General features: G+C 43.0%; 1 protein-coding gene across 1 annotated transcript in view; it reads left to right on the top strand.

Annotated features, from left to right (window-relative positions):
* Nucleotides 1-2693: 2693 nt before the first annotated feature.
* Nucleotides 2694-23600, top strand: part of LOC120995724 (multidrug resistance-associated protein 5-like) — a 116978-nt gene continuing 96071 nt past the window's right edge. Inside the window, exons 1-9 of the mRNA XM_040425103.1 lie at nucleotides 2694-2819; nucleotides 3196-3320; nucleotides 3977-4132; nucleotides 8911-9058; nucleotides 9925-10158; nucleotides 11064-11237; nucleotides 15566-15713; nucleotides 19395-19543; nucleotides 21489-21596. Of these exons, the coding sequence (XP_040281037.1) occupies nucleotides 3238-3320; nucleotides 3977-4132; nucleotides 8911-9058; nucleotides 9925-10158; nucleotides 11064-11237; nucleotides 15566-15713; nucleotides 19395-19543; nucleotides 21489-21596 (1200 nt within the window). The 5' untranslated portion in view covers nucleotides 2694-2819; nucleotides 3196-3237. The remainder of the gene's footprint in view (nucleotides 2820-3195; nucleotides 3321-3976; nucleotides 4133-8910; nucleotides 9059-9924; nucleotides 10159-11063; nucleotides 11238-15565; nucleotides 15714-19394; nucleotides 19544-21488; nucleotides 21597-23600) is intronic.

Raw genomic sequence — 23600 nt, 5'->3', positions numbered from 1 at the left:
TAGTCCTGTTGTTTAGAAATATGCCATACCAGGTCCAGCCCCTTCTCCTTCTCACAGAGACTGGCCAAGCAGCTGCCAGAAAGCTATACATTACCAAAATGGGCTAAGGTGTGTATTTATTTAGGTCTGGTCTGGGGTCTGAATTTTTTTTATTTTTACATGGCTATAAGTGCAGGGATCAGCAACCACCAGCACTCCAGCTGTTCTGAAACTACAACTCCCATTTCATTTCTGTGGGAGTTACAAGAACAGCCAAGCAAGTGTGCTTGCTGGGAGTTGTAGTTTCACAGCAGCTGGCGTGGCGAAGGTTGCTAATCTCAGCTATAGAGTCTAGGGATAGATGCAGTAGAAAAGGGCCAAAGATGTCTTGGTAGAAAACTCTGTCAACTGAAGTCATCATGGCGGTTTGGGCCAGATGAAGAAAAGGAAAAAGAATGGCCCAGATTTACTATGAGTAAGGCCTCATGCACACGGCCGTTGCCTGGCCGTGGCCGTATTGCGGCCCCCTGTTAGTTCTTGTGTGGCAGCCTTCACGTCAGTGTCCTTGTCTGGTGCTCCCCGGTAGAGGCAGCTGCAGTACACTGGTCCTAGTGTTAGTGTCAGTTTTTGTACTTTTAGGTTGTGTGCCGGCCGTGTGCATCATGGATGTGGACCCATTCACTTGAATGGGTCCGCAATCCAGAAGGTGCAGTGCGGAATGGAGGCACCAAACCCCACGGAGTGCTTCCGCAGGGTTTCTGTCCATGCCTCCGCACCGCAAAAAAGTATTGCAAGCACTACTTTTTTCGGTGCTGACCGTCAGATGTGGATCACGGACCCCATTCAAGTAAATGGTCCCAGTCCGAATACGGCAGCCCTACGGTCAGTGCCCGTGCATTGAACAGAAATTTGCGGTCCGCAGCACAGGCCCAGCCGGCGCACGTTCGTAGTGCATGAGGCCTTAATCTGGGTGAGCATTTAGACTTGGAGTTTTTAAATGCTCCAGAATGACAAGATTATTTTGACAGCAACTATCAATGAAAATTGTAGAAACAGCATCTAGTGCTGTGATTGTATCTTCTTAGTTGCGGCATGACCAGGGAGTAGGAATATACAGTATTCACATATTCTGTTCTTAGGGACTGAATGACTACAGGTAATATCTTACAAAGTGTAAACTCAAACAATACCATTCTCTTTCAATAAACTGGTGGAGATATGTAATACTTCTTATACCCACAGGTACAGCCAGGAGGTGGCACCATTGTCATAGTTTTTTGTTTTTTTTGCTTACTATTCCCTAGATTAAATATTTAAAGGGAACCTGTCAACAACTTTATGCTGTCCATACTAACGGCAGCATAGACAGGTGAGTTGATTTCAGGGGTCTGTCATTTATAAGTTAAAAGTAAGTGGTTGCCGAGAACCAACATCACAATCATTGGAGACTGGGCCTGGAAAAGAGTCCCGGCCACCTGAGAAGAGTCATGGATATTCATGAAGTCCTGCTCTCCTGCTGATGACTGACAGTCTTCTACCTAGTTTTCTCCCTTTCTGTCTAGGAGAGAACTGCCAACCATCAGCAGATGGGTGAGAGAGCAGGAGATTAGAAATAACCAGGACTCTTCTCAGGTAGATGTGACTCTTTCCAAGGCCTGGGCTGCAATGATTATGATGCCGATTCTGGGCAACCACTTACTTTTAGCTCATGAGTGACACACCGCTGAGATCAGCATTTCTGTCACTATTTTATGTTGCCCTCAGTGAGGTTAGCATAAAGTTGATGACAGGTTCCCTTTAAAGGGCATCTGTCATCAGGCTCATCAGTATCTAACTAGGCACAATGCCCGATCTTATTTAACGCCTACCTTTCTCCTCCCAATCCAAAGCAGCATTCAGGAGAAATATTCTTCTTTAACAATATGCAAATTAGTCCTTAAGTGCACCACCACTAGCCACTATGTGCACCTTACCTCCTTGGCTCTGCTTTACAAACCACTCCCCTTCTACTTGATTGACAGGACTAGACGTCCAATTCATCATCTCACCAGGCCCTGTAATCCTGTGCCATTCAGTTCATCCTTGGCACATATGCAGTAGTCTACTTTGGGATGGGGCCAAGACAAAAAGATGTACTACTGATATGCTGAGAATGAACTCCAGGCTGGCTGACGATTTGTATGCCTGGCCCTGTCAACCAAGTGAACAGGGCAGTATGTTTTAAGGCAGAGTGGAGGGGACGTGCGACTTTTATAACTGATCATTATATGTTCTGCTTTACTGATTGTTTTAAAAAGAAAATTATGATAATCCCAATAAATACATAAAAGAATGTCACCACAACAGATGGTGGAGGGGGTAGATTTTTAATCAGCTGGGGCTCACCTACAAGGCATTGTCCCTGGTTTGATAGAGATGCCCCTTTATGTCCCTTAGGCTATATTTATACCTGCGAGTCGTGTGACATTTATTTCAGTCATATGATGGATTCTGTGCTGCCATTTTTTCATGGAACAGAAACATGGGAAAAACTAGTACAGATGTGAATATAGCCTCTAAATGAAGGATGTTAGTGTAGAGTTGACCATTTTGTTCAGTGTAGGCTGACTTGAATTACTCCTTGGTGTAGTGTATGAAAGTTCAGAGTAGCACCTGTCAGCTGTGCTGTTTGTACAGTAGTATTATATATAGACTGGCACATACTGCGGCTGGTTCTGAGCTGGACGCAGTGGGAGATGGGACCTCTATTAGTTCTTGTTAGTTCTCGAGTGGCAGCCTTCACGTCAGTGTCCTTGTCTGGTGCTCCCCGGTAGAGGCAGCTGCAGTAAACAGGTCCTAGTGTTAGTGTCAGTTTTTGTACTTTTAGCTTGTGTGTCGGTTTTCTCTATTCTCAGACTCTTTGGTGGATCATATCTGATGACAATAAGGAGGGTAAACTTTTTGGGACGTTGGCAGACATAGCCTCCACCTTCATGAGCACATTACAGATTAGCAGTTTTTGTGTAGTCATTTAGTCTTTTTGTGTTATATGAGTGGTTAATGTACAGTAGCAATCGTAGTAATGTTAGCATAGAGTTCAATGTCCCTCCAGGCTGCTTTACTAGAAACTTTTTTTTTTTTTTTGCAGAGTCATGACTTGATAGAGCAGCTTAATAGACGGAGGTTATAGGAGGTTAGGAGGTTATAAGAGCCGGTGTCATTGCTTCTCACCCACAGGTTCAGAAACGGGCGTCATGATTATACTATTCTACAAATAACATGGACAGACCAGCAAAGGAAAAATTTACCATCAGGTACCAGCAAAGCCTGCCAGTACTCAAGCCGTTCCGCACCACACACAGGTAAGCCTGCTTTGTATGGGTCAGTCTGAAGGATGTGGGGTACATGTTGTTTCACTGGTTTATGGCTGGTAGCATCAGCTGTATGTAACACAATACATAAAATGTGTAGTACAATGCATAAAACCGCTATATGACATACTTTAAATATAAAGCATGCAAAAAACTATATCAGTGAAACTGCTCAATGTAAAAACCCAATAAACTGAGTTTCTACACAGAACGAAAAGGTCATTGGTAGCAAGTTACAGCAGTTTCTGGGAAAGCTGGGTGACAGTTAACATAATTGTTTATGGGGAATTAAATCTCTTCAGAATAAATGGCATTATTTTATTTGCATGGGTTGGGCTGAAATGCTTAAATTTAAGCGAAAGTTGCCTGTGCATATGTTCTTTTGTAGTTGTGTAAAATGAATACTATAAGTTCAGTGGGAACAGGAAAAAGGCCGAGGGACTTTATTAATACGGTAGAAGACAGAGCCCTGTCTATAGTGCCAGATGGGAAACATGGTGCATACTGCTAAACAATGCCATTGCGTGCCAGCACTTATTAACTGGATTTATGGTATACATGATAAACTTATCATATCATACCATAATGTATACTGTAGATATTGCCTTTACTGTCATCTATGTAATAACCCTGAAAATATGTTTCAGACACCGACATCCGGTTGATAATGCCGGCTTATTTTCCTTCATGACTTTAAATTGGATTACTCCACTTGCAAGAAAAGTCACCAGGCTCTCTAAACTTCATATAAATGATCTTTGGGGTCTGCCATCACAAGAGGCGTCAGAAATAAACAGCTGGAGGTAAGTCCTATCTATAGGATTGCGGGTTGTTCCATTCTGTTTGTCCGATGTGCCAGTGTTTATTAATGTATCTTTCTGGCCATCAATTATTAGATATTAGGATAGGTCATCAATATACTATATGCATGGCGGGGGTTCAGGGGTTACTGCAGTGCTGCTTATTCACTTCACTGGGGACAGGAGGGGATGGAGCTGTGTAGTTCCAGTGCCAGAGGTACTTTACATCAACTGATCAATGGGGGGTGTCTGATCCCTATCGATCAGATATTGATGGGGAAGCACAGTGGCTCAGAGGTTAGAGCTGGGACCTCACCAATGCTGAGGTCCTGGGCAGTGGCGTACATAGAGAAGTAAGGTCCCCATAGCGAGCATCAAACCAGGCCCCACACACAGAACAGAAGGGTTTCTGCCTAAAGCGTTTTCAGTGACCCTTGGGCCGTTTTTCCACTGCTTCATTTGCTAAAAGTTGTTTCTTTAGAGCAGGGGTGCACAACCTGCGGCCCGGGGGTCACATGCGGCCTTTGATACCATTCTGTGTGGCCCCCAACCATAAATGTATGTCTATGTTTTGTGGCTGCTCAAATGTATTTTTCATGAATTCTTCCATTAGATGGGAGTCCTGGAACTGTAACTAGATATTAATGGTATATACTGTATGTTCAATATGCCATAAATACAGGATTTCAGTTGTTAATACCTCTTTAAATTTTATTTTTGGCACTTGACATTGGTTCAGTCTGACAATGTGGCCCCCACCCAGAAAACCCCTCTTGCCCTGGGCCCCATAGCAGCCGCCTGGTCTGCTGCTGTGGTAGTTACACCCCTGGCCCTGGGGTCTAATCCAACCAAGGACAACATCTGCATGGAGTTTGTATGTTCTCCCTGTATTTACATGGGTTTCCTCCCATACTCCAAAGACATACTGATAGGAAATTTAGATTGTGATCCCTAATGGTGACAGTGAGCAATGGCAATGTCTATAAAGTGCTGTGGAATATGTTGGCGCTATGTAAGCAAATAATAAACTAAAAACTAAGCTTATTCTGAGGCTAGGCCATCAGTGTAAAAATCCTGGAATACGTCCTATAAAAGGGATTCTCTGGGAATACCTAAGTTTTTACTGATGCCCCCAGCCTGCCTCCAATATTGAACGATTTATAGTTGCCTGCTCCCCGCTGCTCTGGTAGTGTGCACTGGCTCCTATGTGTCCATCTAGTGGTCCATGGTTTGTTTCCTCTCCAGCAAGGGCATGGTCACCTGCTCCACTGCAGCCATCCACTGGTTTCAGTGGTGACGTGTCTCTTGTGGACATGTCACTGCAAAAGTCACTCATTAGTTATAAGTTGAAATAGCAGAGTGAAATTCCTATTAGAAGCTCTGTTATGCAAGGGAGGCATTTTAAATTGTCAGTTTGGTCATATGATCTGCAGTTGACAAAGTAGTGTTGCACTCATCTGTCCTCAGACTGATATCTGACTTAGATTTCAAAGCACCATATTACAGAACCTTACCAATTTCATATGTTACCGATCCGTGACATATCTGTACAGGTTCTTGTGAGTTACATTTTTCATTCCTAAACAACTCATAGATCACTAAGAAATGCAGATGAACAGATTTAACTTGGGCTACTCCTAAGGAAGTTATGTAAGGTGACCCTCTGGTCTTCACCCTTTAACCTCTATACAGGGTTCTGAACTCCACTGCAGGAGAACCACCAGGCTGCTACCTCTTGGAATAGTCTCTACTCAGTAGAGCGAAAAGCAGAGGGGCAGGGTCAGACTGGCTCACCAGAGTACCAGAGGATCGTCTGGTAAGCCCAATCTCTGATAATAATGGACCCGTGTATACACAGAGGGTGAGCACCAGAATAATTTAATCTGGTGGGTTCAAGGGATTTTGGTCCAACGCTGCTGAGAGGTCAGGCAAAACCATAGTCAGGGACAAGCCAAGGTCAGGGTAGGCAGAGTTTGTGCTATCCAAAGTCAGTCCAACAATCAAGGCAGGCGGGTCAGGTTAAGCATGGAAATCAGGCAGAGAAGGGTCAAACCGGACACATGCAGAAGTCGATTCATGGAAGAGAGAACAAAACAAGCAGTGCACCTTTGCAGACAACTAGAGAACTTAAACCTATTGCTCTGGCACCTTTCCACAGGAGAAGGTGGTTTACCCTAAGACGGCCAACCATTGGCTTGGGGGAACTAAGGTGCACGCAGTGGTCCTTTAAGAACTGGAGAGATTGCAATCCCTATGGTCAAAGAGATGCAGAACCGGCAGGAAGGAGAATCCCGCAACCTGCATGGAGTGGATCTCCACACTACTTTAAAGGGGTTTTCTAGTCTCCTGAAAATTCACCTCCCCAAGCAGTTGCCAGAGGCTTCAGGAAAGAGCCAATCAGTCAGGGTGTGGGGTGTCGGACCCCCACCAATTGGATATATCATAATACCAGTAGCCCAGAAAACCCCTTTAGGATAACTGTAACTTGCAAGGTATCATGAAACATTTGAACTTCACTTTATACAGGAGGAGGAATACTCTCTAACCACTTAGCTTACAGTATCTTCCAGCAACACTTTGGCCCATTACTCAACCCCAGCCTCACCAGTCCACTGCTTGCTCAGGACTGGAACCTACGGGGCATTTTACAGGCCACAGTCATTAACTATCTATTGACAACACTCTGGCCTTGCTAAGCTGTACTACTCAAGAACTCCTGGACCTCTGGGTCTCAGCTTCAGAAGACCCTCCATGTAGCTTCCACTCAGAAACTCAATCACTTGCTCCAGCTTCCAGCCCACCAACACGCTTCTTGGTGGACAAGCTTATGCCTACTGTTGTCTCGGGAACCACATGCGGTCTCACCACCCACTCTAGAGGAGATTTATCAAACTGGTGTAAAGTAGAACTGGTTTAGTTACCTATAGCAACCAATCAGATTCCACCTTTCATTTTTCACAGCTCCATTGCAAAATGAAAGGTGGAATCTGATTGGTTGCTATGGGCAAGTAAGCCAGTTCTACTTTACACTAGTTTGATAAATCTCCCCCTCTATGTACCACTGAACACTATCCCTATACAGATTCCCCTCTGTCCCCTCCTTCCAGTGTTGTGGCACAGTGCTTCATCCACACCTATATCAGCTTTTAGGTCTACCTTGGCTAAAGTTGATGCTTCACAACACAGCATGAAGAAGGTTTTTCTGATGTTCTGAAAAGTATTATCAATAGAGCTTAACGGTTCCATTAGAAGAGTGGGCTTGTTTCCGTGAAAACATAAATAGTTTCTGATAATCTAAAGGTACTTTGGTAATAATCACATGGTTCTTTCACATCTTGGCACCTGAACAGTCCAAATGAATCTGCAGAAAACATAACCTTGAACTGAGCCGACACCTACGTTAAATAGAGCAAACAATGGAGGAAGTTATTCTGTAAGAATAAAATGCACCATATTCACTGAGGAACTATAGTCGTGTAACTCATAGAAAGTAAAATGTAAATAATAAATTAATGTAACCTTCCAAAAATATTAGGTCATTGGGTTCAAGTTGTAAGAACCTACAAACCCTGAATTTACATATATATTAGGGAACTGCTTTAAAGATTTATTTCGGGTGTTTAATAGGATAGGTCATCGATATCAGAGAAGGAGTCTGGCACCAGAACTCTTCTGTTCAGTGGTTTGTAGATGCCACGGTCTCCTCGCAGCTTACCAAGCACAGTGCTGCCCATTGAATAGCGTCTGTGCTTGGTATTGCAGCTCAGACCTATTCACTTCAGTGGGACCGATCTGTGCCTAGGCATTGTGACTGATGAATGTGACATCACTGGAGTGCTGCATCCTCTTCAAACAGTTGATTGGCAAGGGTGCCGGGAGTCAGACCCCCAACCATCAGATATTGATAACTTATACCTTTAATAGGGTTTTTCCTGTCTCTCGATATTAATGGACAATCCCAGGCTATCAATATCAGATTAGTGGAGATCCGAACCTGGCATCCCCGCCAATCAGCTGTTTTCAGCACCCGCCAGCACTGGCCACAAAACAGTGGACAGAGCCGTAAGCAGAAGACTTCATCCATTGTGAACTAGCTGTGTCCGGTTACTGCATGTCAGCTCTCAAAAAGCTGGCAAAAACAGCAGATCCTGGGGGTGGCCAGTGTAGGGGCAGCATAAATTTGGGAAGGATACCGCTAGGTCACTTACTGGAATGAACCTAGTCATTTTGCTTAAATTTATAGTGAGCAGCTCCAGTGCAAACCTAGCAGAGGAGTCTGCTCAATGCAGAGCGTGTGCTAGGGAGTCCTCATATTCTAAATGCAGCATATTGAAGCAATAGCTATAGAGAAAAAAGGTTGAAAATAAAATGTCATTCAAACACTAAAATATCACTAAAAAAAAGTCCATAAAAACGAATGCGGTGTGGCAAAATCGTAAGCAATTTTTATTTCATTTTTGCAGTGGCTCTAGAAAAACACCAGAGCAAATTTGTGCGTAAGGGAAGCCATGAAGTGCAATATGCTGATGGGTTTATAGACAGTTTTTAACCCCACTCCCCCACACTGCATGCTATTATAGGAACGATCACTCTTTAGGAAATTCCCTGATATATCCTTTAACATACTCCACTTTACAAAAATGTAACTGTTATTACAGTTTTTTTGCTATATACCTGGACATTTCAGAAATGCTATAAAAGAATAAATAAGTAAACTTGCTGCAGTACACATTAAGTGCAATATATTTGTATGGTGACTACTATGTTTATTCTTCCTACAGGCTCCAGAGGCTTTGGGAAGAAGAGCTCCAGAAGTGTGGGAAGAAGAAGGCATCTCTCACGCTGGTGCTATGGCGCTTCTGCCAAACCAGATCCTTGTTGGCTTTATTGTCTCTGATTATCACCATGGTAGCTACCTTTATTGGCCCTGTGAGTTCCTATTCTGTTTGTCTAAAAATGAGTGCGCTGTAAAGGTAGTCGCTTTTCTTCCTCGAGTCTTGCTGAATGGCTAAGTAAGATAATAATAGATAGATGGGTGACTATGCCACCACTAGCATAATATAGAAACGACTAGTCAAGCATCTAAAAAATATACCTTATACCCTAAATAAGTAAAGAACAGGAACCTTGTTTAAAAAAATTAAGTGCTCAAACTAAAAAAAAAAAGAAATCATGTGTAACTGACAAGGGATACCTCTAGGACAGTGATGGCGGACCTTTTACAGACCGAGTGCCCAAACTGTAACCCAGAACCCACATAATTATGGCAAAGTGCCAACACGGTAATTTACCCTGAACACTACAGTCCAATGTATTATATCTTCCATGTACTTTATCATTTAGCTATAATAGCCTGCCTACATTCAGTGCGCTGCCTGTGATGTTCATAGTGCGCCCTGTGCTGATGAATGGCAGGAAAAGTCTAAGCCATATTGGTACACCATAGAGTTTTTCCAGGGCGTGAGTGCCCACAGAGAGGGCTCTGAGTGCCGCCTCTGGTACCCGTGCCATAGGTTTGCCACCACTGCTCTAGGATATTCTTCACCAGAATTGACATTGGAGGGGCATATAGTATCTTGTACAATTTTGGGATATTTGGTGGGGAGATTTATCAAAACTGGTGCAAATTGGCTTAGTTTCTTATAGCAACCAATCAGATTTGACCTTTAATTTTTCAGAGCATCTTTGGAAAATGAAAGGATTATTCTGATTGATTGCTATGAGCAACTAAGTTAGTTGTACAAGTTTTGATAAATCCCCCTTTATGCTCATAATTGTTGCCTCTCTCTCTACAGGCCATCTTCATCCGTGCACTACTTGAGTACGCAGAATCAACAGAATCTAATCTCCTTCATGGGCTATTTGTAGTATTTGGTATTTTTACAGCAGAGCTTGTAAGATCTTGGTCTTTTGCACTTTACTGGGCAATGAACTACAGAACAGGAATTCGACTAAAAGGAGCCGTTTTAGCTCTGGCTTTCAGAAAGATCCTGAAACTTAAAGTATCTAAGGATATTACAACGGGGGAGGTAAGTTAGCTCCTGAATAGAGGAAATTCAGCGTCCAGTTGTTGATCAAGTCTTTATGGCTCATTTATATTTTCAAGTGTAGATACAGAAAAATGAAGAGAAACAAAATGGATGCACCAGAACTGGCCTATCACCTGGTTTAGAAAAACTTTTCAAGGGCCTTATTAGAGCATTCTGAGTAAATTCCTATGCAGTTCCCCATCTGAGACCCCCAATAGTTAGCAGAGGTGTATCTTCAAGATCCCGAGCCCCCATGCAAAATCTGTCTCAAGGTGCCCCATCTATCATCTGCTTTCTATGATACTGACATATTCTTATGTGGCAGAGGGATCTTTGGGTCATCTCAGGATCCTGGGCCCAGAATTGACTTGAACCTCTGCACCCCTTGTCATAGTGAAGACTTGCTACCTCTCCCTAGAAGGACATGGCCTGTCTGTGGATTACATGGACAGCCCATTAATATCAATGGACATTGTACAATGCTTCATTTCCCATGAGGTGGTACTACAGGGAAATTGAACACTTGCTACTGTCCTCCCCACAGCTGATCTCTGGAGCGTCCAGCAGCAAGAAACCCTGTAACCAGCTAATCGGGGACACTTCTAACAAAAAGGCAGTGATTTCATGATACACATGATTGTGCAATGGCCAGATGAATAGTACTTAATGTAATGCTGGTGTGGCCATTCCAACTTCTTCCAGCTTTCAGGTCATGTGAAACTTAGATAACATTCCATTTCCATTCTCATCAGCTTTATATACATATAGATTAGTGTAGGTCATAGTGTGTCTTATTCTTTAATATACCTTATTTATCTAAACTGATGAGTAGCCATGTGATAATCGCTATAGTGTATGACTATATGATGGTGAATATGACTATATCATGGTGTGTTTTCTTCCAGCTAGTTAACATGTGTAGCAGCGATGGCTATCGATTATATGAAGCTACTACAATTGGCTGTATGCTCGCTGCTGGTCCTTTAATTGCCCTCTTGGGACTGCTGTACACTGTGTTCTTTCTGGGACCTACAGCACTAATAGGTTCTGCTGCATTTATATTTTTTTATCCATTAATGGTAAGATTATTCATCTTTCTAACCTATTATATGTCTATACATTCATTTCCAATACTATTATTTTACTCAAGGTGCTGATTAGACAGCATGAATATTGCACAGGTGTGCTTTAGACTGTCCACAATAAAAGACCACTCTGAAATGTGCACAGTTTTGCCTTACTGGGGGGGGTCAGAAAACCAGTCAGTATCTCGTGTGGCCACCATTTGACTCACGCAGTGTAACACATCTCCATCGCATAGAGTTGATCAGGTTGTTGATTGTGGCCTGTGGTATGTTGGTCCACTCCTCTTCAATAGCTGTGCAAAGTTGCAGAAAATTGGCAGGAGCTGGAACACGCTGTCTTATACGCCGATCCAGAGCATCCCAAACATGCTCAATGGGGGACATGTCCGGTAAGTATGCTGGCCATGCAAGAACTGGGATGTTTTCAGCTTCCAGGAATTGTGTACAGATCCTTGCAATATGGGGCCGTGCATTATCATGCTGCAACATGAGGTGATGGTCGTGAATGAATGGCACAACAATGAGGATCTCGTCACGGTATCTTTGTGCATTCAAAATGCCATCAATAAAATGCACCTGTGTTCATTGTGCATAACATACGCCTGCCCATACCATAACCCCACCGCCACCATGGGCCACTCGATCCACATTGTTGACGTCAGCAAACCTCTCACCTGTCACGGTCTCTGTTGTGTGCCCTGTGACACGGTTTCCGTGCATGCTGTTGTTGCAGCATGTAGGTGGCTCCTCCTTTCCCCTGGGTCCTTCCCTGTCTGGTGCCAGAGGGGTTAATTATCTGGCTGGTGTGGATTTAGGTGTGTCTTGGGTGTGGCCTCTTGGCTCTTTATATGTTGTATTGTGAGCATGAGGTCAGTTGCCTTCAGCCTTTGTGTGAGCTGGAGTGCAGTCTTATCCTGGATATACCATCTGTCCAGTGGGAGGGCCTCTTAGCTAGACATCAATGTCACCTTGATGTCTCCCCTGTGTTCCCTATGTCTTTACCTTCCCTTGTATCTATGTTTGGTGTGGGTTATCTGTGGGGTCTGTTGTATGTCTAGTTGTCGTTACATGTCTGGCTTGTGGGTGTCTGTCTTCCAGCATGTTCACTAGTGAGTCGCATACCCTCTGGAAGGGGATGTCAGGGTTCCCCGAAGGGGCAATCACAAGTCGGTGAGCGGCTCTTACCTGCCGATCCAGTGGCTGTTCACTGGCTGTCCCTTTCTTTGCAGCTAGGCCGGTGGAGACTCCTGTTCATCCACATCTGGGATGAACAGGTCATCTCCTGCTCCTTACCTTTATTCAGAGATCTTAAGGGTGACTCAGGGTCCAAGGTTCCTGTGTATGAACCCACCTACCATCTGGGTCTGCTCATATGGTTAGGAGTCAGGGCCAGGATTAGGGTGGCTTTAGGAGGTGACCTGCTCCCTTTTCTTGGTGTCCAGGCCTAGCTGCTTCCCAGTTTTCCTACGTTATACGGTGGGGAGTTTTCCCTCACTCCCCACCGTGACATCACCCACACGATGCCACACACGCTGTCTGCCATTTGCCCTGACCAGTGAAAACCGGGACTCATCTGTGAACAGAACGCCTCTCCAACATGCCAGATGCCATCGAATGTGAGCATTTGCCCACTCAAGTTGGTTATGACGATTAACTGCAGTCAGGTCCAGACCCCGATGAGGGCGACGAGCATGCAGATGAACTTCCCTGAGATGGTTTCTGACTGTTTGTGCAGAAATTCTTTGGTTATGCAAACCGATTGTTGCTGCAGCTGTCCGGGTGGCTGGTCTCAGACGACCATGGAGGTGAACATGGTGGTTGTGGAGGTCCTGTTCTGGTGTGGCGTGGTCTGCGGTTGTGAGGCCGGTTGGATGTACTGCCAAATTATGATAGAGAAATGAACATTCATTGCATGGGCAACAGCTCTGGTAGACATTCCTGCAGTCAGCATGCCAATTGCACGCTTCCTCAAACGTTGCAACATTTATGGCATTGTGCTGTGTGATCAAACTGCACATTTCAGAGTGGCATTTTATTGTGGACAGTCTAAGGCACACCTGTGCAATATTCATGCTGTCTAATCAGCACCTTGATATGCCACACCTGTGAGGTAGCTAATTTGGCGAGATAAACGGGAAACAAGGCGCTCATAGGGTAGTAGTTTCTGGTAGATAGTGTTAGATAGAGTACTGTATCAGTAATTACACTCACCTTCTGGTGTTTGTGCTTGTGTCAGCAAAACACTTGCAAAGGCGGCGGGGGGGGGGGGAGTAAAAATTCGATCCAGATGAGGTATGCTGCCGGTATCTTTCTCAATCCTTGGAGTCGCCAGTACTCCAGAGGAGTGATATAGAATGCTGTAAAAGGGCTGTGTACTAGCTTGTACACACTGTGATACCTTTTGGCGCAAAACCACAATAGCGAAAGTCGTCTTTTTAGAAATATTTATTTGTTCAGATGACAACGCGTTTCGGAGTAAAAATACTCCTTTGTCAAGTCTAAAAGAAACAGTAGTATGTGAAGCGATGGTAACAGAAAATAATACATAAGGATAAAACATAACGAAAAACAATATATATATATATATATATATATATATATATATATATATATAGTTATATACACACATATATATATATATAGGTATGTAATTGACAATAATAGCAGATCATAATAATAATAGATCAGATAGATGTGGGATTAAAATATACGGTAAAAAATTATAAAAATGCAAGAGGAACCGTGGTTGACGTTGTGGCCTAGGTACAGAGAGAACGGATGGACTAATATAATATTATAATATTATAATTAAAAACTAAAAATAAAGGATAAGTCCATCCGTTCTCTCTGTACCTAGGCCACGACGTCAACTACGGCTTCCTCTTGCATTTTTATAAATTTTTACCGTATATTTTAATCCCACATCTATCTGATCTATTATTATTATGATCTGCTATTATTGTCAATTACATACCTATATATATATATGTGTGTATATAACTATATATATATATATATATTGTTTTTCGTTATGTTTTATCCTTATGTATTATTTTCTGATACCATCGCTTCACATACTACTGTTTCTTTTAGACTTGACAAAGGAGTATTTTTTCTCCGAAACGCGTTGTCACCTGAACAAATAAATATTTCTAAAAAGACGACTTTCGCTATTGTGGTTTTGCGCCAAAAGGTATCACAGTGTGTACAAGCTAGTACACAGCCCTTTTACAGCACACCTGTGAGGTGGGATGGATTATCTCGACAAAGGAGAAGTGCTCACTAACACAGATTTAGACAGATTTGTGAATAATATTTGAGAGTAATGGGTCTTTTGTGTATGTAGAAAATGTTTCAGATCTTTGAGTTCAGCTCATGCAAAATGGGAGCAAAACCAAAAGTGTTGAGTTTATATTTTTGGTCAGTGTATTTATCTATCTATCTATCTATCTATCTATCTCATATCTATCTATCTATCTATCTATCTATCTATCTATCTATATATCTCATGTATGTCTATCTATCTGTCTATATCTATCTATCTAGTATATATTATCTATCTATCTAGTATATATTATCTATCTATCTATCTAAAAAAAAAAAAGCAGCACTCTATAGGTATGCCAGGTGCAAATTCCACAATAGTTTCCGGACCAGGAACAGTAAAGTAAAAATGATGAAGAAAGGGCAGCACTCCGGTCTTGTAGTGAAGAATCAGGTGATGTTTATTGCACCCAAAAGCAATGCAGCATTTCAGCTCTCTCAATGGAGCCTTTGTCAAGCTTGACAAAGGCTCCATTGAGAGAGCTGAAATGCTGCATTGCTTTTGGGTGCAATAAACATCACCTGATTTTTCACTACAAGACCGGAGTGCTGCCCTTTCTTCATCATTTTTATCTATCTACCTACCTACCTATCTATCTATCTATCTATCTATCTATCTATCTATCTATCTATCTAGTATATATTATCTATCTATCTATCTATCTATCTATCTATCTATCTAGTATATATTATCTATCTATCTAGTATATATTATCTATCTATCTAGTATATATTATCTATCTATTTATCTAGTATATATTATCTATCTATCTATCTATCTATCTAATATCTATCTATCTCATATCTATCTATCTATCTGTCTATATCTATTATCTTTTATCTATTATCTATCTATCTATCTATCTATCTATCTATCTATCTATCTATCTCATATCTATCTATCTTTTTATCTATATCTATCTATCTATCTATCTATCTATCTATCTATCTATCTATCTATCTACATGTACACTACATTCTCTTTTATTTGCCTTTAGATGGTTGCATCAAAACTAACTGCATATTTTAGGAAAAAATGCATCGGGATCACAGATCAAAGAATTCGAGTTATGAATGAAATCTTGACCAGCATCAGATTTATTAAGATGTATGCTTGGGAGAAAACATTCATGTGCAGTATTCAAGGTAGGCTCTATTTGGTATGCAGTGTAGAACTGTGCAGGCGGTATTATGTTATTGTTGGAAATATTTTATACATTCTCATTCTTGATCACACTACATTTTATTTTATATTTTTTTGCTCTGTCTTGGCTAAACTGGGAGTTCAGGATAGGCCTCATGCACACGACTGTATGTATTTTGCATTCTGCAAACTGCAGATCTGCAAAATACAGATACCATCCGTGTCCATCCCGCACGTTTCTCGGTCCCTATTATAGAAATGCCTATTCTTGTCTGCAAGATGGACAAGAATAGGACATCAGGACACAGCGGAATGGCTGCACAGATGCAGACAGCACACAGATTCCATCCCTGTGCTCTATGCATTTTTCATGGTCCCATAAAAATGAATGGGTCAGTGTCCAAACCGCAAAGAATGCAGACTAAAAATACGGTCATGTGCATGAGGCCTAATTTCTATAGTTTGCCATTTATAGGATCCAATAGAGACTTAGGATGTAGGCATATATAGTATATCTGCATTGTTCTGTACGGAATATGGGGGAGATTTATCAAAATGGTGTAAAGTAGAACTGGCTTAGTTGCCCATAGCAACCAATCAGATTCCACCTTTCATTTTTCACAAATCCTTTTTAAAATGAAAGGTGAAATCTGATTGGTTGCTATGGGCAACTAAGCCAGTTCTACTTTACACCAGTTTGATAATTCTACCCCTATGTGTTTAAAGGGTTTCTGTCACCTGAAAAATGGGTATGAAGCTGGCAGAGATTAGCGATGTGCTGATGTCAGCTGGACATACCTATATTTGTGCCATCTCACTATGTGTCGCCGTTATTGAGAAAAATAAACGTTTATAATATGCTAATTAGCCTCTAGGAGCAGGGAGGGGGGACCGTTGCACCTGCTACTAGAGACCCCGTTTGCCCACCTCTTTTCACGCCCTTCTTCTCTTGATTGACAGGGCCAGGCAGCTCTGCTCTCCGCCCGCCAGCCGTGTCTGGATTGTAAATCTCGCCCCATTCAGTATTCAGCGCAGGCGCAGTGAGGAAGTCAGCAGCCGCCGAGGGTCCATCTCTCACTGCGCCTGCGCTGAATACTGAACGGCGCAAGATTTACACTGCAGACACGGCCGGCGGGAGGAGAGCAGCGCTGCCTGGCCCTGTCAATCAAGAGAAGAAGGGCGTGAAAAGAGGTGGGCAAACAGGGCCTCTAGTAGCAGGTGCAACGCCCCCCCCCCCTGCTCCTAGAGGCTAATTTGCATATTATAAAAGTTAGTTTTTCTCAATAACAGCGGCACATAGTGAGATGGCACTAATATAGTTATGTTCAGCTGACATCAGCACATCGCTAATCTCTGCCAGCTTCATACCCATTTTTCAGGTGACAGAAACCCTTTAAATTGCAAGTGCACAAATACAGTAAACTCAGACAACAATTTCAAATGTACAAATGAAAACCAAATTGATGAGCCACCTTAAGGCCCCTTTCACACGGGCGAGTTTTCCGCGCGGGTGCAATGCGTGAGTTGAACGCATTGCACCTGCACTGAATCCGGACCCATTCATTTCCATGGGGCTGTTCACATGAGCGGTGATTTTCACGCATGACTTGTGCGTTGCGTGAAAATCGCAGCATGCTCTATTTTGTGCGTTATTCACGCAACGCAGGCCCCATAGAAGTGAATGGGGCTGCATGAAAATCGCAAGCATCCGCAAGCATGTGCGGATGCCGTGCGATTTTCACGCACGGTTGCTAGGAGACGATCGGGATGAGGACCCAATCTTTATTATTTTCCCTTATAACATGGTTATAAGGGAAAATAATAGCATTCTGAATACAGAATGCATAGTACAATAGGGCTGGAGGGGTTAAAAAAAAGAAACAATAATTTAACTCACCTTAATCCACTTGTTAGCGCAGCCGGCATCTCTTCTGTCTTGCTCTGTGAGGAATAGGACCTTTGATGATGTCACTACGTTCATCACATGGTCCGTCACATGATCCATCACCATGGTAAAATATCATGTGATGGACCATGTTATGAGCGTAGTGATGTCATCAAAGGTCCTATTCCTCACAGAACAAGACAGAAGAGATGCCGGCTGCGCGAACAAGTGGATTAAGGTGAGTTAAAAAAAATTTTTAACCCCTCCAGCCCTATTATACTATGCATTCTGTATTCAGAATGCTATTATTTTCCCTTATAACCATGTTATAAGGGAAAATAATACAATCTACACAACCTTGAACCCAAACCTGAACTTCTGTGAAGAAGTTCGGGTCTGGGTACCACATTCATTTTTTTTTCACGCGCGTGCAACGGAACGCAATCGCAGTCAAAACTGACGGCAATTGATTACCTACTCGCGCGGGTTTGCCGCAACGCATCCAGACCTTATCCGGACATGCTCGTGTGAAAGAGGCCTAAAGGTGTTATCCCATAATTAATATAAAAAATTAAAATCAGACATCATATAGTACATGACAATCTCTTTCTAACAAAGCTAGAACCAGCCCTGTACCCATTTATTGCTACAATTGCTCTGGCAGAAAACTAAGCTTATGGTGCCATCAATACTGCCATATGCAATGCAGGAAAATCCCACAATACAAAATAATAGTAGACTGCATTAATCAGAATTATACTGAAGTGTTGTTGGTGGGAGACCAATAATCACTGTATTATTTCCATGGGAACTAGGATTTTTAATATGCTGAACATTATGTGTTCTAACAGCGTATCCATTTTCGCTTTGAGGATGAGGAGATGGCTATAGTTTTCCATTTCTTTGCAACAATAAAATTCATCACCAGATTGATGTATTTCACTACAATCCTTTTAAGGATTTGGATACCTGAACCACTTCTTGCAATTTTAATTTTAATACCTGACTGTGTATGGACAGATTAAAGAATGCCAGCACTAACGATGAGTTATTAAGGATTTTTTGGAGAAAGTCATAATTAAAAAAAAAAAATATTGTAAATTAAAAACTGTCCTAATATACAGTATATATTGCTTGTCTCAACTTGAAAGGGTTTTCTGTTTTTCTGCTACTGATCGGTTTTCTGTTTATCTGATCGGTGGGGGTCCGTCACGTGGGACCCCAACCAATCAACTGATTGAGAAGGCACCGGCGCTCCATGAGCGCTGTGGCCTTCTCCGCGCCTACCAAGCATAGCACCCTACATTGTATCGCTGCTGTGCTTGGTATTGCGCTCAGCTCCATTGAAGTGAATGGGGTGGAGCACGATACAAAGCACAGCCCCTATATAATGTACGACGCTGTGCTTGGTAAGCTGTGAGAAGGCGTGGCGTTCACAGGAGTTCCGGTGCCTTCTCTAACAGTTGATCGGAGGGGGTCCTGCGTGTCTGACCCCCACCGATCAGATACTGATGATCTATCATGAGGATAAATCATCAGTAGTAAAATTCGAGAAAACACCTTTAAAATATCTATCATATAATTTGTGTATAATTATTCAAATGGTACGCAAGGTATTTACCAAACAATTGGAATAGTGAAATGTAATTCTCTTGGACTTTATAGAATATTGTCTATTATAGGGTAATAATTATTAATAATATAATATTCTTTAATATAGGCTAATAATTATGGTCATTATTATTAATATTAGATTGTTTATTAAAGGATAATAACTGATAATATAATTCTTTTGTAGCTATCAGAAGGGCCGAGAGGGTTTTGTTGGAAAAAGCTGGATACGTGCAGAGTGTTACAACAGGGATAGCCCCTGTGGTGGTTGTGGTTGCTAGTGTATGCACTTTTACATTGCATATGGCTCTTGGATATGATCTGACAGCTCCACAGGTAGGTATGACATTAATATTACATCTGTGCAATAGGTAAAGTCTTCTTCAAGGCTTGTGTCTAACAAAAGTTATGAAATTTTAGAAGTTTTCATTGCTTATGCATTATATGTACCTTCCTGTCCCAGTGATGTCTAGTGGAATAGGCAGTAGACCATGAGATCCCTAAACTAAAACTCAAAGGGTCCAATTCCTGTGCTAAGCTTATGCTAAGTCCCATTGCTAAACTGCCTTGATTATGAGCCCATAGCTGTTATTAAGGGCTCATATACACGACCGTATGCATTTTGCAGTCGGCAAAACACGGATCCGCAAAAAAATGGATGACTTCAGTGTGACATCTGCGTTGTATCCGTTTTTTTTGCAAATCCATTGTAGCAATGCCTGTTCTTGTCTGCAAAACAGACAAGAATAGAACGTGTTTTTTTTTTTTTTTTGCAGAACGGACATACGGACATGGAATGCACACGTCATTTCCGTATTTTTTTTAAGCCCCATTGAAATGAATGGTCCCACATATGGATCTGTAAAAAAAGTAACGGAAACGGAAGAAAAATACGTTTGTGTGCATCAGTCCTTATACGATAGGTGTAGCACACTTCCAGAGTAGGAAACAATTGTGCTGCTTCTGTTTAAAGGGAACCTGACATCTCCATAATCCCCCCACCCAACTGCCAGCAGTACCTTAAAGTTCAAGTTATCTTGTGTCCAATACTGTCTTTTGTTGTGGGATCTGATGAGCAAATTTGCAGCAAAATAACTTTATTCCCCCTGCTCCGGGTATATATATGAGCAACTTGAAGTCAAGGGGCGGCCACCTTCATGGTCCAGGTCAAGTTTGCCGTGCACCCTTCCTGCCTCCTTCACTCTTGGTGGACAGGTGTTTTTTTTCTTTCTTCAATACTGATGCCCCAGATATTCGGTGCTTGTGCCATCCTCTTTAGATCTCAGCACCTGCACAGTGCACCCAGCTATAGTGTGCTGGGCTTCAGAGGCTTGACCTGAAGTGTGAAGGACGCCACCTCCTGGACTTCAAGCTGCTAATTTACATATAGGGAACAGAGGGAATTTGGCCATCAGATCCCACAACAAAAGACAGTATTGGACACATGATAACTTGAGCTATAGGCTCCTTTCACACTGGCGTTTTAGTTTCCGTTTGTGAGATCCGTTCAGGGCTCTCAGAAGCGGTCCAAAACTGATCAGTTTTGCCCTTAATGCATTCTGAATGGAAAAGGATCCGCTCAGAATGCATCAGTTTGGCTCCGTTCCGCCTCCATTCCACTTGCAGCGTTTTGGTGTCCGTCTGACCAAACTGAGCCAAGCAGTTTTCACTTACACAATATGGCACAATAGAAAACTGATCCGTCCCCCATTGACTTTCAATGATGTTCAAGACGGATCCATTTTGGCTATGTTACAGATAATCCAAACGGATCCGTTCTGAACGGATGCATGCGGTTGTATTATCTGAACGGATGCGTTTGTGCAGATCCATGACGGATCCGCACCAAACACGAGTGTGAAAGTAGCCTTATGGTACTGGAGGGGGGGCATTATGGAGATGTCAGGTTCCGTTTAAAGATGGATACCCACACTAATCCACTATAAGAAATATTCATCTGGGAGCAGGACTAGGTTAGTAGGAGTTTTCAGCACAGGAATTTACTAAGCACAGGGTCAGAATATAATATATAATGTTTTATCTCAAAATAATTGAAATGATATCCATATGGTTGACTCAACCTATAATGTAATGAGTTGTAAAGCTATTATTTTATGGACCTAATGAGGATCTCATATGTCTGTGATCTTGTTATATGGACTATATTCTGACATTTGAATGACATTGGATTGGTGACCATTGATTTCTACCACTAGGTAAACGCATAAAGCTCTGTGACAAATAATGTAATGCCTCTTCCTTACTTGTGTAATTATTGCAGGCATTCACAGTTGTTACTGTGTTCAATTCAATGACTGCGGCTCTCAAAGTAATACCGTTTGCTGTAAGAGCTACCTCAGAAGCTTCTGTGTCCATCTCTAGATTTCAGGTGGGAAAGTGTGTTTCACTCTGTTGGTGCTACATTGTTACAGTTCCTGGTAGTTGCGGGCCGCAATACACGGCCACAGTTCCGTGTGCATTCCGCATCACGGATGCGGACCCATTCACTTCAATGAGTCCGCAAATCCGGAATAGCGGAACTGCCACACGGAACGGGACCCTTCGGAAGCACTACGGAGTGCTTCCATGGGGTTGCGTCCCATACTTCCGTTCCGCAAAAAGATAGAACATGTCCTATCTTTTTGCGGAACGGGCGGATCGCGGACCCATTAGAGTGAATGGGTCCGCGATCCGATGCGGCTGACCTACGGCCGGCGATCGTGCATTGCGGCCCGTAATTTGCGGACCGCAGCACGGGCTCGGGTCACACACGTTCGTGTGAACTCGGCCTTAGGGGTAAGTTACAGAAATTGGGCTTCAATTAAAAAAATCTAGAGCGCTGTATTTTTGCAGCACAAAATGGCGCCTGCACTATATATATTACATATATATTACAAATAGTACAGGCGCCATTTTGACCACAAATAGCAGTGTAATTTTTAAGTTGAGAATGTTATGTATTTAGTTTTTTATTTGGCATTAATGGCAGCCAAGCTCATCCCAGAGCGGTCAAGAGAGGGGTTCACACAGCTTTCACTCTCCCTTCCACTGTCCCTGCCTCTTTCTTCATAACTGTCCCTACCTTTGTCCCTTTCTCAGCCTCAGATCTGCCCCCACCTCTATCAGCCTCCTATCAGACCTCCCAGCCTACATCAGCCTCATATCAGGCACTCATCAGCCTTAGAACAGACCCCCAGCCTCAGATCATACCCCCATCCGACCTCCCAACCTCACATAAGACCCCCATCCTCCCTAGCCTCAGATCAGCCCCCATCAGACCTCCCCAGCCTCCGATCACACCCCCATCAGACCTCCCAACTTCAGATCAGACCACCATCAGACCTTCCCTAGCCTCAGATCAGCCCCCATCAGACCCCCCCAGCCTCAGATCGCACCTCCATCAAACCCCCCAGCCTTAGATCACCTCCCATCAGACCTCCTAACCTCAGATCAGCCCCCATCAGACCCCCAGCCTCAGATCAGACCCTCATCAGACCCCCATCCTCAGATCATACCCCCATCCTCAGATGAGGCCCCCAGCCTCAGATCAGACCCCTATCAGACCCCCAGACTCAGATTAGAACCCCCCAGCCTCAGATCAGCCCCATCAGACCCCCAGCCTCAGATAAGACCCCCTCAGCCTCAGATCAGCCTCCCCAGCATCAGAGCAGTCCCCATCAGACCCCCAGCCTCAGATCATCCCCTGCCCACCCTCAGATCAGCCCCAATCAGACCTCAGATCACACATTTAACATAAATAAAAAATAAACGTATCTCTCTGGCTCTTGACGGCACTGCCACTTGGCAGATTCACTTACCCTCCTTCACTTACCTTGCCCCGCTGTACTGTGACCTGACAGAGCACAGCGTCAGGTCATAGTGCGCGTCTACGTGCACTACGTCCTGACATTGTATGTGTCAGGACACAGCATGGGGCCGGAAGAAGACCAGGGAAGGTGAGTACAGCCAGTGCAGCTTCCATAATGGAAGCGGTCATTGGCATTTTCTGGCAAGGGGCCGGGGGCCACATGAAATTGTTCCCCACCCCTGTTCTAAAAACATGCCAAGATGTAATTGAAAGTAGGAAGGCCCGAAAAAAACGGTGAAATGTAATATTATGGTAACATAATTGGATACTATAACCCTGCCTCAACATCCCTTGTAACCTCAAGCTCATATGTATAGGGTTGAGTGTCTATGTTCAGGTTTTTATGCAGTTTTCAAAGCCTTAGTTGTGAACTGATAATAAATAGAGAATTAAAGACTGAATCTTCTCAATTTAATTCTACTCCTGGCTTTGGCTTCAAAAACTGCATCAAAAAACCTCAACATGAATAATGGCCTGGAAGTTCACCAGTTCACCCACTCTTAATCAGCAGACACAATTATATTC

The sequence above is a fragment of the Bufo bufo genome, chromosome 3 (genome assembly GCF_905171765.1).
Source record: "Bufo bufo chromosome 3, aBufBuf1.1, whole genome shotgun sequence".
Classification (NCBI taxonomy): domain Eukaryota; kingdom Metazoa; phylum Chordata; class Amphibia; order Anura; family Bufonidae; genus Bufo; species Bufo bufo.
Note: the sequence above shows the minus strand (reverse complement) of the source record. Positions and strands in the feature narration are given on the sequence as shown.